This window comes from Liolophura sinensis, chromosome 7, assembly GCF_032854445.1.
Source record: "Liolophura sinensis isolate JHLJ2023 chromosome 7, CUHK_Ljap_v2, whole genome shotgun sequence".
Lineage (NCBI taxonomy): Eukaryota > Metazoa > Mollusca > Polyplacophora > Chitonida > Chitonidae > Liolophura > Liolophura sinensis.
Window position 1 is genome coordinate 8,175,075 of NC_088301.1, and position 13,155 is coordinate 8,188,229.

Consider the following 13,155-nt stretch of genomic DNA (forward strand, 5'->3'; position numbering starts at 1 on the left):
TTCACGCTGCTTATGGTGAAGAATATTTCATTTATGAGACGAAAGTTAGACTACTGAATGAATGGACGCAAAAATCGACTAAAATGACACTTATGTCAGATGAAAGACCATTAAACAATTTCCGGGAAATTAGTTCAGCTTCTCCCTACTTTTTTTGAATTCCTTCGGAGCTCATTTGGTACCAGTAAAGTTACATTCGTATCTCTTTTCTTGAAATGGTACTCATCAAGTCCACTAGACAAAATGCAATCATATAGCTCCAGTTGTAGACACAAAAGTCAAGCAGTCTGTGTGTATTAACTTTCTAAAACCTGAAGTCACAGGTCACAATATTCTGTTTATTGTTTTACATGAAGTTTACTCTGATGAAAATATTCTAAAAAATAAATCGATCTATTTTCCTGGAGAGTGGTCTTCAGTGGCCTTGCATCTGATATAGACTTCATGCTAGCGTTTTGTTTGGTTTAAGCGAACCCACTGCTTAAACACACTAAGAAAACCACTGCACCTCAAAAGATGCTTGGCAAATCTGCTGACGTACGACTGCAGTCAAAGCACCGGGAGTCGGAAGGAAAAACTATATCGTCTTCAAAAATATGAATCGTACAGAAACAGCTTTCTTCCTTTTGAACTATAAATGATTTACATAGTTTGCTTGGTATATAGTTGACAATAGACTCAGTTAACAGCTCACATATTTGAAAGTCACATGCAAAACCCAAAGCATACACACACAAAAACATGTAAACATTACCATTTCTCAGAAGTTCTTATCATCGTCACATCTAATAAAATGAACATACCATTAAGAACAAATAGAACAATTGTTTCTGATTTAGTGGTATGAATGTTACCATTAGAGAGTATTAAAAGATAATTTAAGCAGTGTTTTTCTTTAAATGTATTTATAGAACTTCTTGGCTGAGGTGGTTTCACACATAAACATCCAAGAATAAATTAGTTATGACACACAGTTGAATGTAAGGAGGCAAACTATATGAACCGATCTAAACATTAATTAAAACGTTTGATTGTTCCTCTAGGTTTTCAGAGCTAGGTACGTTCGCGATCTTGGCAGAGCGGGAAAAATGAATACCAGACATTCTATCATTATACTGATGTCATGTGTATTGTCAGTAACCACAGTCACCGGTATGAAAGCTTCCACCGAAAGGCCCATGGTCATGGACGATGTCATCGACGAAATAGGTATGGAGGCGTTTTTAGCCCATATGTTGGTGTTGTTCAGCTGAATCAACAATTTGATGAGGTTTTAGATGTTAGAAGTATTTAGGAAACAGTGGGCATTTGAAAGTAAAGTCAGGAATTTCTCACTGATGAGTGTTGTTCTAAATATTTCCTGATCTTAAAATGACGTAAATGTGTCAGGGTTACATGCAGGCCAGACTTCGCCTTGACTAACTAATAAAAGTTCAGAAATAAATAATTAAATCTCACATAAGTCTAATACATTTTCGTAATAATAGGGGCCTGTCGAAAATAGCGGCCAATTAGTTATCAGCAATAAGATAACCGTCTTTCGTAGCACTGCATGGTTTATTAATTTTCTTTCTCAGGGACTCTAGTTGACATGGTGATGGTTCAGAATGGTTTAAATTCTACCGATGATCCCAATGACGACGTTGACGTCGAAGAGTTCTTTCTTGGCACGAATGGAACCGTTTTCGCTAACGAAACGGCTTTCAACGCAACGGACAGAAATTCCACGTCGCCTAACGCAACAATAATTTTCAGCCCCGATTTTGCGACCAGTCCGGCGTGTTTAAAATATCGCAAAAACCCTTTTTGGAGGCTGACGGCCACTCAAAAAATGGTGATAGACTACGTGTGTGTGTGCTACGGAATGTGCTACAAACCAAAAGACTTAGAGGCTTGGCACAAGCTTTCCAACACCAACAGGACTGAAAAGAATGTGTTCCAGAGAAATCCCTTCTTTATGTTCTACTTGACGTTTGTTTTATATTTAGTGACGGCACTCTTTGGCACCACAGGTAAGTACAATGAATTTATTTATTTATTTATTTGATTGGTGTTTTACGCCGTACTCAAAAATATTTCACTTATACGACGGCGGCCAGCATTATGGTGGGTGGTAGTGGGACCCACGACCATTCGCAGGTTGCTCGGAGACCTTCCCACGTTCGGCCGGAGAGGAAGCCTGCATGAGCTGGACTTGAACTCACAGCGACCGCTTTGGTGAGAGACTCCTGATTCAGTACGCTGCGCTAGCACGCTAACCAACTGAGCCACGGAGGCCCCTAAGTACAATGAAGGGCCCACAAACCGTGAAATATGGTTTCATCCCATCGGTGAACCCCACGCTCACCGTGAAATTTGGTTTCATCTCATCAAGGAACCGCACCCTAAACGTGAAATTTGGTTTTATACAATCAATGAACCGGACGCTAACCGTGAAAAATGGTTTCCTCCCATCAGTGAACCGCACGCTGAACGTGAAGGTTTATAGTTGAACAAGGTATAGAAGACAAAGCCGCATGCTTCGATACCAACATCGGAATACCCCATTGCATCTCTATTTCTAGTTTGGTTCGGGTATGCGAGTAAAGCACCTGTGAGGCTGTAATCCTTGTCTTCGTATGCGTAATTATGTTGTCTTGATAACCCTGAATTTTAATCACTCTTATCGGATTGTTACGTGTGTTTTTTTTTCATTCCTCTTACCAACGTGTCCATTACTGCCTATGGCGGTTCTTATTGAAACGTTCCAAAATGGAGAAAAGGAATCATTGCTAAATAATTGGCTGCTTTCATATGGGCTGCTGAACAGTTTCTAACTGCTTTAGTCCATGTTTAGACTTTCGGTTGTTTTACCACGTATGTTTCACCCACGCTTTGTGGGATTGTTTAGCTCACGCGGTTCATTTACACTTGTAAATTTTATCTACCTTTGGGTCAAATTTTTTTCCGCATATGTTTTATGTACCTGTGTGTCAAATTATTTCCAGCGTGCGTTTTACAGTGGCTTCTGTCGGGTTGTTTAACTGTCTTTGTTTTACACAGTGTTCTTTATGATTGTTAACCCTGTATATTTTGGACACAATTTCGAAGTGTTATTACCACTTTTTTTTTTATCACTTTTTTTATCAATTTTTACCACTAATTATACCACACCTCCCACTTATCCATGATTTCGGTGTTTTACTACCAGTGAACTGTGTTACTCGCAATTTCAGCGGGTTGTCACCGCTGTAATGCTTTATTCGCGCTTTTGCCCAATTGTTTCACTGCGTTTTACCCAGTCTTTTATCGAATTATTTTCTTTTATATTTATTCACAGATTCATGAGATTTAGGGCTTCCCCGTCTTTACCCAGCCTTCTGTCTAATTATTGTGCCTGTAAGTTTTACCCATTTTTACCTGTGTTGTTCAATAAAATTCTAGACCAGTGGCGTCTGATTAAATACAATTAATATCACTGCATTTTTTTACCTAGTACTACTGAAGCAATGGTGCTATCGGACGAGTAATATGCCACTATTAGAGTTGTCACTCGTGTAATGTTTTACCCACATTTACGCCGTGTTGTTACTCGTGTAATGTTTTACCCACATTTACGCCGTGTTGTTACTCGTGTAATGTTTTACCCACATTTACGCCGTGTTGTTACTCGTGTAATGTTTTACCCACATTTACGCCGTGTTGTTACTCGTGTAATGTTTTACCCACATTTACGCCGTGTTGTTACTCGTGTAATGTTTTGCCCATATTTACGCCGTGTTGTTACTCGTGTAATGTTTTACCCACATTTAGGCCGCGTTGTTACTCGTGTAATGTTTTACCCACATTTACGCCGTGTTGTTACTCGTGTAATGTTTTGTCCATATTTACGCCGTATTGTTACTCGTGTAATGTTTTACCCACATTTACGCCGTGTTGTAACTCGTGTAATGTTTTACCCACATTTACGCCGTGTTGTTACTCGTGTAATGTTTTACCCACATTTACGCCGTATTGTTACTCGTGTAATGTGTTACCCGCATTTACGCCGTGTTGTTACTCATGTAATGTTTTACCCACATTTACGCCGTGTTGTAACTCGTGTAATGTTTTACCCACACAGACGGCGGGCTGTTACCAGTGTAATGTTTTACCCACAATTTCCCGGGGGTGTTACCCGTGAAACATTTTACCCACACAGGCGGCTGGTTGTTACCAGTGTAATGTTTTACCCACAATTTCCCGGGGGTTTTACCTGTGAAGCGTTTCACACACAGGCGGCTGGTTGTTACCGGTGTAATGCTTTACCCACAATTTTCCGGGGGTTTTACCCGTGAAACGCTTTACCCACACAGGCGGCTGGTTGTTACCAGGGTAATGTTTTACCCACAATTTCCCGGGGGTGTTACCCGTGAAACGTTTTACCCACACAGGCGGCTGGTTGTTACAAGAGTAATGTTTTACCCACACAGGCGGCAGGTTTTACCAGTGTAATGTTTTGCCCACAATTTCAGCGGGCTGTTACCCCTGTAATGTTGTACCCACAGCCCTTCAAGGATTGTCCCCGTTTTTTATACACAGCTAACATATTGGTCATCGTCGGTTTGCTGTGGATAATGAAGGACAAGTCTGTGGTCAATCGGTTTGTGGTCAGTCTGGCCGCGGCTGATCTCTTCCTGTCCGTGATTATCACACCTGTCAAGGTATTGTTCCTCTCATCAACCACTAATTATATCGCACTTCTCACGTATAGTTGTTTCAGTCACTTATTATTATATCACATCTTTCAACCACCGTTATTTTCAATAAGTCACTAATTATGACACACCTCTCACCTTTTGCTTCTTTTATTGTGTCACTAATTATGTCACACCTCTTACATGTACCTACCATTATTTTCAGTCATTAATTATGTCACACCTCTCTTCTACTGTTCTGTTCAATGAGTCACTAATTATGTCACAGCTCTCATCTACTGTTCTGTTCTATGGGTCACTAATTATGCCACACCTCTCATCTAGTGTTCTGTTCTATGGGTCACTAAGTATGTCACTCCTCTCACCTACTGTTCTGTTCTATGGGTCACTAGGTATGTCACTCCTCTCATCTACTGTTCTGTTCTATGGGTCACTAAGTATGTCACACCACTCACCTACTGTTCTGTTCTATGGGTCACTAGGTATGTCACTCCTCTCATCTACTGTTCTCTTCTATGGGTCACTAAGTATGTCACACCACTCACCTACTGTTCTGTTCTATGGGTCACTAAGTATGTCACACCACTCATCTACTGTTCTGTTCAATGAGTCACTAATTATGTCACAGCTCTCATCTACTGTTCTGTTCTATGAGTCACTAATTATGTCACTCCTCTCATCTACAGTTCTGTTCTATGGGTCACTAAGTGTGTCACACCTCTCACCTATTGTTCTCTTCAGTGAGTCACTGATTATATCACACCATTCACTTACCGTTTCTTCAGAGAGTCACAAGTTATGTCATACGTATCGAATGTCATTCCTTTTCATAGTCAGAATATATATTTATATCACAGCATTACTAGATTCCTAAAATTTACAAATCCTATGCAAAGTTCAATTTCTTTCTTTGCAATCTAAACGCCACTGACATACATATATTTGTATTCGACCTGAAAGTTATTCACGAACTAAGCTAAATAGGAATTTTTGTTTATTTATTAATTGGTGTTTTACGCCGTACTCAAGAATATTTCACTTATACAACAGTATAAGTAGGAAACAAGACCGAACCCGGGGGTGGGTGGGGGGGGGGGGGGAACCACGACCAGCCGCAGGTTGTTGATAGACCTTCCGACGTACAGCCGGAGAGGAAGCCAGCATGAGCTGGACTTGTACTCATAGCAGCCGCATTGGTGAGAGGCTCCTGGGTCATTGCGGCACGCTGGCGTGCTAACCACCCCGGCCACAGAGACCCCTGAATAGGATTAGATTAGAATCATGTCTTGAATGTGTACTATCTTCCCTTTGTCATTGAGCAGCTTCTCTTTTACATTTCATCACCAGCCACGACGTTAAACCCTAAGCACGCACTCGCTCATTCTTGCATGCCATCAACTTTAGCCACTGCAATTCCCTTGTACGCTTACCACTAGTCCACAGGGACCTGTAGATAACACATGTAATGCACAGCAATATGGACAATATAATGTGGATATTATAATGGGAATAATGAAGTGTAGGCAGTGTATAATGTTGCTAGTGCCATTTATACGTGTATAGTGTCATGTGAATAATGTGGATATTTTCTGTTTACAGTTACTTTACTTGATGGAGGTGATGAAATACATGAGGATAACCTGGCTCTGTAAAATCTTGTTGCACCTGCGCCAGATGGCTCAGGCGGAAGCCATTGTCATTCTTACCATTATAGCATTCGAGAGGTACGTGCATTTGAGTCTGTTTCATAATTCGCAAACTTATTGATGTAGGACAATATCTAGGTGGTGTTTCCCGAATACGAAACTACCCCGTAATTAACCGTACCAAGGCCGCCGTAGAACCCAGATTTTCAAATGCATTCTAATAAATCCAACTTTTTTCGTTGACAGTGTTTACTAGTCTTTCATCTGACATATACTTCACGTTAGTGTTTTCATTGCATTTCTTTGTTTTAAATGTATGTTGCCCAAGATACATAAACTATTGCATCACATGCACATTGTTACTTCAAAATCCTTATACACAGCACATACAATTGGTATGTTCAAAGCGCTATGTCAAATATCTTCTGTAAGTTTTGTACAACATCTTATCTGGAACTTCAGACTCTTGGCGTCACACACATTATGTAACAAAAGTCTTATGGTCGTTACTGGGAGAAATTTTTACTGTCTATGAAAAGGTATGAAGGTAACTGGTACACTAAAAGTGTGTTTCGTTTAATTCCCATGCGATTGTTTATCAAACAATGTTTGAGTTAATTATTCCCAAATGTACACAAGGGTCATCGGTTTAGGTGTGCTTTTCCCTGTCTGTGATATTCCCGCTATCTAACCTATCACACACCGCAGTACGCTACAAATATATTAATACTTCATAAATTCTCATCATATAATTCTTAGTTTTAAATCTTTTTTTTATTATACTTGTGTAGAAGATCCCGTTTTATGTTTCAGATACTACGCTATCTGCCACCCTCTGAAGGCCAAGTTTCGTTGCTCAATGAGGCGATGTCACATCTTGATATTGATCTCATGGGTTGCCTCCCTTATCATGACCTTGCCAACTGTCCTGGCAGCGGTAGGTGTCTCTAGTGTCCATGTCACATTGTTGGGTTTAACCTCGATGTTAACAGTCAACATTAAATTAAATAAATTCATTACAAAACACTAATTTGCAGAATGATAAATATCTATATAGCAATATCAGGACTAAATTGATGCATTATTTCATTTATTTATTTGATTGGTATTTTAAGCCCGTAGTCAAGAATATTTTACTTATTTCACTGGTGGGAAAAAAAACGGACAGAGGATTGTTGTGGGTAATAATTTTCATCCAACTCTAATGAAAAAATTAGGAATAGATTCATTGTGTATAAGCACTGTGATGATTGTTGTATCCACAGCACAGCCTCTTAGTGTAAACTGGCTGTTTCGTCAGCCTCCCATTCTTGGCATTGAAAGCGAAATCTGTGTGTTAGTGTACATTGGCTGTTTGGTTGGTCTCCGATGCCAGGAGCCAAATTAGTGTCTCTTGTTCCGTAATGGCGACTTTGTCGGCTTCCGACCCTAAAACATTAAAAGCCAATTTCTGACTTTATCGAGGCGGTTTTGTCAAATGGTGTAGGGCTGCGTCGGTGACCTGATGGTTAAAGAGTTCACCGCGAAGTTATAGGGCCTTTGTCGCGTCATACCCAGAAATGGTACTTCTTGCTGCAACATACCTCTTGGTGCTCACCATTGAGAGGTTAGAGCAAGGAAAGAGGATTGGTTGGGCCCGTGTCAGTGTAATCTGACTGGGTAGGGTGTCATGTCTAGTGTCTTCGGCATGATCCTTTGGCGCATGGACTGCCCTATCAAAAAAGACACAGTATATAAAAAGACACCTAATGACTCGTCGTCATATGACTGAAAGTTGTGAAGTTCGACACTGAACCCAAGGACACATACATATCTCTATACATATTCAAACTGAGTAGTGTGTCTGATGCTATTTAATGAAGAAATAAATAAAAGCAGCCAAATAAACAAAAAAGTCAAGCTAATACCTAGCCGTTAATTAATTTTTTTCTTCACGTTTTTTTCTCTTTTAACAGTGTCAGAACCGTTATCTATTTTCAGGAGTACCAAGCCGACCGTGCGTTAGGTGCTATCTGCACTCTGCATTATGAAAACCCCTTGTGGCTACAGGTACACTACCTGTACTATTTGTTCCTGCTGCTGGTGGTACCCACAGTCATTATGACCTTTGCTTACAGCCGAATTTGTTTCGTTTTGTGGAAGAGTACAAAAAAGGCGGCCGAACTCACCAACCAAGACGGGTATTATAGTGTTTTACATTCTTTTTGCGACTTTGTAACCCAATTTACGCTTTTGGAATGATTTGTTCTAAGTTTTCTGTCGGGACAGGGACATGTATATGGCTCAGAGGTAAAGTGATAGACTCCAGTTCTGGGTTCAATACCGGCCCCGGACACATTTGTATATTCTGTAGCTCTCATTTTTCGAGAAATCTTTGTGACAATAAGTTGCCAGTGCCCCTGGGGCTGTTTGGCACGACATGAAGTTCGTAAATCACTTGATTTCCACTTGTATATTAAAAAAAATCACCTTTGTCAGTCCAGCCTGCCAGATGTCGATGGTTTGCCCCGAGCACTCAGGATTCCTCCACCAATAAAAATTACCGCCGTGGTATAAGGCAAAAATTCTTGATTATGGCGTTTAACTGTAGCCAGTCAATTAATCAATTTGGAGGATCTGTGTGCTGCAGAAAATACGATATGATAAATCCTGAGAACACTATACGTTTGGCCAAAAGCATGGGCATAGCTCTTTTCATTGCCCCACTTTGCTAATCATAGTCCTTAGCTGGACAGGACTACAAATGAGCTTTATCCGCCCATTTATGTTTTCTTTTAGTTTTCATATAGTTAAAGTAACCAACATTGTGGGAGAGTTATATTTGGGGATGATTTTATGATGGCTTCGTGAGAAATTTGTAGTGTTGTATACGGTTGACATATAGAAAAAGTCAGGTTGGCGGAGGATGTTTTTTCTTTAGAAACACTACAAGTTGGGGGAATTTTTTTGGTTTCTGCCTAATAATTATATTGTCATTTTAAATATCTATCAGGAAAGTGGACAAGAAAGCGCCATCAGAAGTCCATTCCAGAATCAAGGTAATTATTGTAAACGATATCATGCCGTTGTAAAGTGAAATACTGTTCCTAGAGCCTCTTCTAAGCTGAATACAGAGAAATGTGTCTATGAGCCACAAAGCTAAGAAGGGATTCTCTTAGATTCTTACCCAAAATTAAGCACGATGGCCTTTTTGCGCAGAATTTCCTTATATGTACCCATGGACTTGCTTGATACGATTAGCGAAATCATGATTGTGACATGGAAAGGACCGTAATTCTTTGGACTGCACTGGGATTTGAACTTTGAACTTATGATCTAAAATCTATCACTCTACCAACTGAGTTAAAGAGAACATTACCACTAGCTACTGCTAGTATAAGCGTAGAAAAACCGCTGACGTTGCCAACACGCGGTCTCTGGGGATAATTTGTAAAAGGCAAAGAATAGGCGTACACTAAAATGAAGAACATATAAGATGAAAGATCACTAAAAAGTAATATATATATATATATATATATAAAAAAATATATATATATATTTTTATTTTTATAATTTTTTCAACCGTGTCAATGGCTTAAAAAATCGGATTCTACTGTGATCTGTGGTAAACCAGTGGTATCTGTGACGTCACGCCCAAATATATATTTTTTGGTGGAAAGATCCATTCGGCGAATGTTTTAATACTTATATATATATACGCCTTATAAAGGTGACATCTAGAATCTGTATGTGTCAATTGGCAAATACCGCGTGTGATGTCATGGATTCCAATGTTGTCAGGGAAGGCCACCGTAAAGCCCAGACATTCAAATGCTTTTTGCTAGGCTGAAAAAATTCTAGAAAAATAAATCATACTATTTTTATGAACAATGTTGAATGGTTCCTGTTAGTGTTATCTTTGCGTTGAAGTGGAAATGATGCGGAAAAAAGACCGCTGTCCCGGTGAAGCTGTTCCGGAACAGGGAACGTTTGTAAACCAAGATAACATAGCCTAAGAGGAAATCAGTCGTCTCGAAAGGTATTTAGCTGTCAGCCTTTATATATATGGTAGTTCTAAGATGGCTATGAGGTAGGCCTGCGCGACCTAACGGCTTGAGAGAAGGTGGTAACAAAACATGTATGTACACTTCACTGACGATCAAAAATTTTTTTTATTGGCCAAAACTATGACCGGATATTCTTTAGAGTGTGTTTATTTCCGCAGACTTGTTTATTTCAACACTGTCGAAAGGGCTTTTGGGGTGTCTGTTCTATTACAATGTAAGAGAGGGCCCGGAGTGGTGAAGGCATTCCAATGCTTCCTTCTAGAACGGTGACAAGATCCTTGTTGTGCCAGTAAAAACAAGGGAGGCTACTCTTGTTGGAAAAAAAATCTAGATGGGCAAGCAGAAGGGAAATTTATTTTCAGTGCGTCCTGAGGTTCGATCAAGTATGGCTTTTTCTTGATTATGGATAGGTCTGATAGATCCCTTTTTGTTCAACTTGCCCCATCTGTTTGTCCTTGTGTGTGTCTTCGTTGAAATTTTCGTTGCCGCATGATTTCTCAGTTTCATACATGACCGATTTAAATCAGATTTACAATGTGGATACTTTGTCATGACAGCTTGCTTGGGTTTGTCATTTGTCCAAGTTGGTCCACACAATGTCCCATTTAAAACCTGGGGAATTGATCTCAGATTTGGCAAGCCATGACAGGGATTATGTTCTACCAAAAGATGTGCAGGGATTGCACACAGGGTTCATCAAGACCATGATCGTAGTCTTGTCTTACAATAGACACCCTCTTGCACAAACCCATTGCTGGCTACATTCGTCGTAACTTAGGATCAACCCTGTTCTAACTGTTTACAACCACCCTAAAATCAACGTTAAGTATCAATGTTGGCCATACGTTAGACATTGTAATTAATAGTTTTCAACTGAATTTGCAAAGACATGAAGGTAGAATTCTTTTTATGTTGTTGTTAGCTGTTGAATCATTATGATGTAGGGTTCTTGGAAATGAAGGTAAGACTAGTACATTGTCCATTTCTAGAGTTTTGCCTAAGAGTGCGATCACTCAAAAAGCCATTTGTAGGGTTTACAATCGGTTGTAGCTATCCTTTTGTCGGAATGAGCCCAGAGCTCATCATAAATGTCTTCCGCGTATGTTTTGCATACTTTGAACGGTGATATCTCGGTTATCCTACACCACAAAAATGGAATATGACGTTTTTTAAAATTTTAGATGTGACTATTTATCGATACATGTTGTTTAGTGGTCTATTGTTGTCTTTAAAAAAAAAACAAATCAGCCCCGAATTCTGGTACATATGACTAACTCGTACATTTCTGTTTGACAGGTGATCAGAACAATGATTGGTCTGCTGATTGTGTTTATAGTCTGCTGGGGACCTAGACTGAGCTACAACGTTATCAACGTATTTTACTTGGGCATGCTACCTATAACGAGATACTACGCGGACATGTTGGTGGAGTTGTTGGCTAACACCCACAGTCTGGTTAACCCAGTCATGTTCATCCTGTTCTCGCAGTAAGTCATGTTCATCCTCTTCACGCAGTAAGTCATGTTCATCCTCTTCGTCCAGTAAATCATGTTCATACTCCTCACGCAGTAAGTCACGTCAATCCTCTTCGTCCAGTAAGTCATATTCATCCTGTTCTCGCAGTAAGTAATGTTCATCCTGTTCTCGCAGTAAGTCATTCCTGTTCATCCTCCTCAAACCGAGAGTCAAGTTCACCCATTGCGTCAAGTAAGTCATGTTCACCCACTGCGTCCACTAAATCACGTTCATTCTCTTCGTCGAGTAAGTCATGTTCGTCCTGTTCTCGCCGTAGGTCATGTTCATCCTCCTAACGCAGTAAGTCATGCTCATCTTGTTCTGGCCATAAGTCATGTTCATCCTCCTAACGCAGTAAGTCATGCTCATCTTGTTCTGGCCGTAAGTCATGTTCATCCTCCTAACGCAGTAAGTAATGTTCATCCTGTTCTCGCAGTAAGTCATTCCTGTTCATCCTCCTCAAACCGAGAGTCAAGTTCACCCATTGCGTCAAGTAAGTCATGTTCACCCACTGCGTCCACTAAATCACGTTCATTCTCTTCGTCGAGTAAGTCATGTTCGTCTTGTTCTCGCCGTAGGTCATGTTCATCCTCCTAACGCAGTAAGTCATGCTCATCTTGTTCTGGCCGTAAGTCATGTTCATCCTCCTAACGCAGTAAGTCATGCTCATCTTGTTCTGGCCGTAAGTCATGTTCATCCTCCTAACGCAGTAAGTCATTTTCATCCTGTTCTGGCCGTAAGTCATGTTCATCCTGTTCTCGCAGTAAGTCATGTTCATCCTGTTCTGGCCGTAAGTCATTTTCATCCTGTTCTGGCCGTAAGTCATTTTCATCCTGATCTCGAAGTAAGTCATGTTCATTCTCCTCACGCAGTACGTCAAGTTTATCTTGTTCTTGTAGTAAGTCATGTTCATCCTGTTCTCGCCGTAAGTCATGTTCATCGTTCTCACACATTAAGTCATGTTAATCTTGTTCTTGCAGTAAGTCATGTTCATCTTGTTCTCGCAGTAAGTCATGTTCGTCTTGTTCTCGCAGTAAGTAATGTTCATCCTGTTCTCGCAGTAAGTCATTCCTGTTCATCCTCCTCAAACCGAGAGTCAAGTTCACCCATTGCGTCAAGTAAGTCATGTTCACCCACTGCGTCCACTAAATCACGTTCATCCTCTTCGTCGAGTTAGTCATGTTCGTCCTGTTCTCGCCGTAGGTCATGTTTATCCTGTTCTCGCAGTAAGTCATGTTCATCCTGTTCTCGCAGTAAGTCATATTCATCCTG

General features: G+C 40.3%; 1 protein-coding gene across 1 annotated transcript; it reads left to right on the plus strand.

Moving 5' to 3' along the window:
- Positions 1 to 1,831: 1,831 nt before the first annotated feature.
- Positions 1,832 to 11,859, plus strand: LOC135470610 (QRFP-like peptide receptor). Its single transcript, XM_064749647.1, has 5 exons — positions 1,832 to 2,012; positions 4,561 to 4,682; positions 6,276 to 6,400; positions 7,136 to 7,259; positions 11,665 to 11,859. The coding sequence occupies exons 1-5, from the start codon at positions 1,832 to 1,834 to the stop codon at positions 11,857 to 11,859; spliced, it is 747 nt and encodes a 248-aa protein (XP_064605717.1).
- Positions 11,860 to 13,155: the final 1,296 nt, after the last annotated feature.

Bases quoted from the DNA above. Each gene is read 5' to 3' on its own strand.
- LOC135470610 (XM_064749647.1), top strand. From the start codon at position 1,832: ATGGTGATAGACTACGTGTGTGTGTGCTACGGAATGTGCTACAAACCA. The intron at 2,013-4,560 runs GTAAGTACAATG...TTTTATACACAG, and splicing joins GGCACTCTTTGGCACCACAG to CTAACATATTGGTCATCGTC. The intron at 7,260-11,664 runs GTAGGTGTCTCT...TCTGTTTGACAG, and splicing joins TGCCAACTGTCCTGGCAGCG to GTGATCAGAACAATGATTGG.